At 43.4% G+C, this 4,660-nt stretch overlaps 1 protein-coding gene across 2 annotated transcripts in view; it reads left to right on the forward strand.

The window, feature by feature from the left end:
• The window catches only part of Lipc (lipase C, hepatic type), a 133,127-nt gene extending 130,492 nt beyond the window's left edge, over window positions 1-2,635 (forward strand). For both annotated transcript variants that reach the window (XM_005347661.2, XM_013346367.2), the window contains one exon: window positions 2,480-2,635. In XM_005347661.2, the coding sequence (XP_005347718.2) occupies window positions 2,480-2,591 (112 nt within the window). In that variant the 3' untranslated portion in view covers window positions 2,592-2,635. The remainder of the gene's footprint in view (window positions 1-2,479) is intronic.
• Window positions 2,636-4,660: the final 2,025 nt, after the last annotated feature.

Here is a 4,660-nt window from a genome sequence, read left to right on the forward strand (position 1 = left end):
GCATGAACTTGTAATCTCCGTGCTAGAAAGGTGGAGACAGGTTGCCTGGGGCTCCTTGGCCAGCCAGACTAGTCTTTTTGGTAAGTTCCAGACCAACGACAGACTCTGAGAAGTACAAGGTGGGCAGTGTCTGAAAAATGATGCCTGGGGTTATCCTCCGGCCTCCACGCATGTACACCCCCCCCCACATGCACACATAGGAACACACAATACACATATAAAGGGGGAAAAAGGAACTGTGGAGCTACAAGCTCTGTAATTTTCCAAGTTGTAAATACTCCTCAATGTCTACGCAGTATCACGTGCCACTGGGGGGGGCACCCCCAAACTCTGGAGCTGTGGCTTTCCGTATAGACTCCAGGACACCATTAGGAAAGGAAGACAGATTATTGTTGCTCACTGTGTGCTCCAGCCAAAGGCTTCTCCAATTTTAACGAACCTACAGATTTTTCAGAATGCAAGTCCTATCTCAGCAGGCCTGGGCAGGACCTGAGATTCCTGAGTTCGAAATAAGCTCCCAGGTGCTACTGCTGCGGTCTGTGGACTTTAAATACCAAGATCCCCAGTGTTGCATAATCCAGGAAGAGTAAAAAGACAGGTGGTTCAGGTTGTAGACACCCGGACTGGACTGCAGCAGGCTTTGAGAGGGTCAAAGGCATTCCTAAGAGGCAGGCAGTGAGCTAAACACTATGGCTGACAGAGCCAGTCGGAATTCTGTTTTCACAACTCTCTGACTATATTGCCTCAGACAGCAAGCCCACCTCTTTAAGACTGGGGTTATAACACATGGAAATCATACTGCCTGTCTCATGGGACCAATGGCCAGAGACAAGATACAAACACAAAATCCTATACTCCCAACCACACTGCTAAACACATGGACTAAAAGAAAAAGTAAGTTAAATAACTCACCCTATGCTTGCAGGGGAGGTGTCTCAGGTCTCTACTACTGTGACAAAGACCATGGCCAAAGCAACTGGCAGAGGAAAGAATGGATTTCATCTTACACTTCCAGGGAACAGTCCATCACTAGGAAAGTTCCGGGCAGGAACTCAAGGCAGAAATCTAGAGGCAGGAACTGCAGCAGAAGCCATAGAGGAACGCTGCTTCCTGGCTCACCTACCCTGCTTCCCTGTACGATCCACAACCAACTGTTCAGGGGTGGTTCCACCCCAAGGGAACTCTTGTCCTCACAGATTGATCATCAGTCATGGAAATGTCCCACAGACTTGCCTGCAGACCAAACCGAGGGAGGCATTCTCTCCATTAAGAATCCCTCTTCCCAGCTACATCTAGCTTCGTGTCATGTTAACAAAACCAAAACAAAACAATGAGCACCGAGAGGCTGTGTAGTGAGATGAAGAGAAAGGACAGAAAGATCGGAGCAACAGGAATGGTTGGGAAAAGCTTAGAGGAACGGCATCCTCAGAAAGAATAAGCAGGGCTGGGGATGTGGCTCGGTGGGTAAAGTGCTTGCCTTGTATGCATGAAGCCCTGAGTCTGACCCTCTAGAACCACAAAAGACTGGTGTAGTGGCACAAGCTTGTGAGCCCGGGAATCAGGAGGAGGCTATAGGAGGATCAAGAGTTCAAGGTCATCCTTGGCAGGCCTTGAGTGAGTGTGAAGCCAGCCTGAGCTCCATGAAATCCTGGTCTTAAAAAAAAAAAATCTTAAATTACATGATTTTCTTAACTTAAAATGTCTCACTGATAGTAAAGATTCTACCTTAGGTAAAATCCAAAGAAAAAAATAAGCCATAACTAGAATTCTCTGGGATGATAGATAGATAGATAGATAGATAGATAGATAGATAGATAGATAGATAGATAGATAGATAGAGAAAGGATAGGATAGGATAGATAGATTTGAAGTCACTAGAAAACGGCACTCTTAGGGCAAAATAATGTTCAAAGCTACCAGTTATTTGGTTTCCTAACGGCACACCCTAAAGGGCTAGTGTCAACACCATGACCAAAGCAATTGGCAGAGGAAAGAGTGGATTTCATCTTACACTTCCAGGGACACAGTCCATCACTAGGAAAGTTCTGGGCAGGAACTCAAGGCAGAAATCTACCTACACACCAGTAGGTAGAAGGGGAGGGCCGCAGGGTTGAATTAGCAAGGCTGAATGCTGGGGTGCTGAGCCTGAACAGGAAGTTGAGGAGCTATGAACGTCTGTCCTGGAGTAGGGGAAAAGTAATGATGATGCTCACCCTCAAGTTTTTGAAGAGCTGTTACTAGAGAAAAAGGAAGCAGGCCCCTGGGGTTTCAGTGTTGAGCCCCCTGAGGATTGCTTTCACCAACTTAGGTTTTATTTTTCTCTGAAGTTATAAAACCATATTCAAACCTAAGCATCTAATGTAAAAAAATCATATCACATGCATTACACAACTGGACTAGTATTCAGTAACAGCTGAATACTTCAATAAGCCCCCTCTGAAACATCACACCGTGGTTTTTTGTTTTTGTTTTTATTCAGAATGACTTTTTGCCCTGAAAATATAGATGATCTGCAGCTTCACCCCACCCAGGAGAAAGTCTTTGTAAAATGCGAAGTGAATTCAAAAAGATTGAAGCAAAGGAGCAGATGAGTCAAACAGACACTTGCAAAAAATAAATAAACCTTGTCCTTTATCCACAATGGTTGCTTTATTTGGAAGTCAAAATCACACAAAGAATCATACATACATTTAAATAAAGCTTATATGTAAAGGAGGATGTGCTTTACTGTTATAAACTGAGCTTTCAAACTATAGTATAAGGGGACAGTGAGATGGCTCAACAGGTAAAGATGTTTGCCACCAAGCCTGATGACCTGAGTTCTGTCCCTGGGGCCCACAAGGCAGAAAGAGGGAACAGACTCCAGCAAGCTGTCTCTGACCTATGTGCTTGAGTACACACACACACACACACACACACACACACACACACACAGATCAAAGGTAAAATGTCTTAAAAGAAATATAAAAACTGAGCTTAAACAGTATGTTATATAACTATCTTCAAGTATCAGTACACTAAAAATTTCCCAATTTCCCAAATTTGTCTCTGATTAAATGTTAATCTATGCAAATAAGTTTGTATGTAAGAGCCATTTTAGACTTGGTATTCTAATTGACAATGTCTTTTACAGTTAAGTCAATTTCCCTATATTTTCTTGCTATTTTTTCCTGACCATTTTTTTTAACCATGGAGGAAAAATACTCTTTTAGTTCATCACTGACATTTGATAAAACAAAATTCTAATTAACCCTTAGTTAGATGCAATACACCTGCCAAGACAGTACAACTCCTTAAAATAAAAAAAGACTACATTGTAGAAAAGAGTTACATCATACACACCACACAGCTATCTCACTGAGCCAAACACAGAAGAATTCTACTATCCACCAGGTGGTGGTGGAGCACGCCTTTAATCCCAGCACTCGGGAGGCAGAGGCAGGCGGATCTCTGTGAATTCAGGGCCAGCCTGGACTACAGAGCGAGTTCCAGGACAGGCCCCAAAGCTACACAGAGAAACCCTGTCTCGAAAAACAAAAACAAACAAACAAACAAAAATGAAAAAGAAAAAAATCTACTATCCTACTAGCAATAACAGTGAGAGCCAGACAGTGGATATTTTAATTTTTAACTAACTAACTAACTAATAAATGCAATTCTTTTCTTCCACCAATACAACAAAAGTGGGTGGGACACGAACTATCTCGAGGATTCTCCCTGGATTACAGAATGTGTGTTCTCTCTCTCTCCTCCTGTGCATGTAGCAGGGACTTGTAAACAAGGGTTCTTCCTCGCCTCTGCTGTTCCCAGTGAACAATTCTGACGCCTCTACTTAGGCATCAGGACTTCCCCAGCCCCTGATGAAGTGTTACACAGGGATTTGGCAGATTCTGGCTAAGAGCCGTACTGCAGAGCACCGAGTCAGCTCCCAGCACACACGTTGGGCAGCTCACAACTACTCATAATTGCAACCTTTAACTCTGATGCCTTCTCCTGGCTTCTATGGGTGGTACACTTTGTCATACATACACAAGCACAGACATGAATACACATAAGTTAAAAATAAATATTTTTTAAATTTTGAAAGGAAAGAGATTTTGTACCCATCTCTTTTACTTTGAGATATCTCTCCTCATGATCCTTCTCCTCATAACACCTAGAGTCCCCCCTCACCCCTGCTCAAGGCACCATCATGCTGCCTCTGGTACAATGCACCATCCCTCCTAATGGTCTTCCCTCAGGGCCTGATCATGGCCTCCATGGAACCAGACTCTTTGCTCTAATAAAACTTATTCTGAAAGGTAATTTTGGTCTTAGAATCCTTCTCCATGAACCAACCAAATCTGCATTTTCTTTTTGGCTATGATATTTGGAAAGTGATCAGTCACGAGAACTCCACTCTCCCCTGGGTAGAGTTGGTGCCCTAGAGGGGGATAAAGAGACGTGAACTCTTAGCGCTCCACTATTTGAGAATGTGTAACTGTGTACTTGCCAGACCACAGATATGCAGGCAGCTTGGTCTCAGAGCTGGCTTCAAGAATTGAGAGATGAATGTTTAAGCTGTGACCATTTGCCATAGTAGCCAGAACAGAGTCCAGCAGACATCGACTCTCAAATTGTCCAATAAGTGAATTGTGTTTTAAGCAGCAAGTTCTATCAC

This window comes from Microtus ochrogaster, chromosome 5, assembly GCF_000317375.1.
Source record: "Microtus ochrogaster isolate Prairie Vole_2 chromosome 5, MicOch1.0, whole genome shotgun sequence".
Taxonomy (NCBI): Eukaryota; Metazoa; Chordata; class Mammalia; order Rodentia; family Cricetidae; genus Microtus; species Microtus ochrogaster.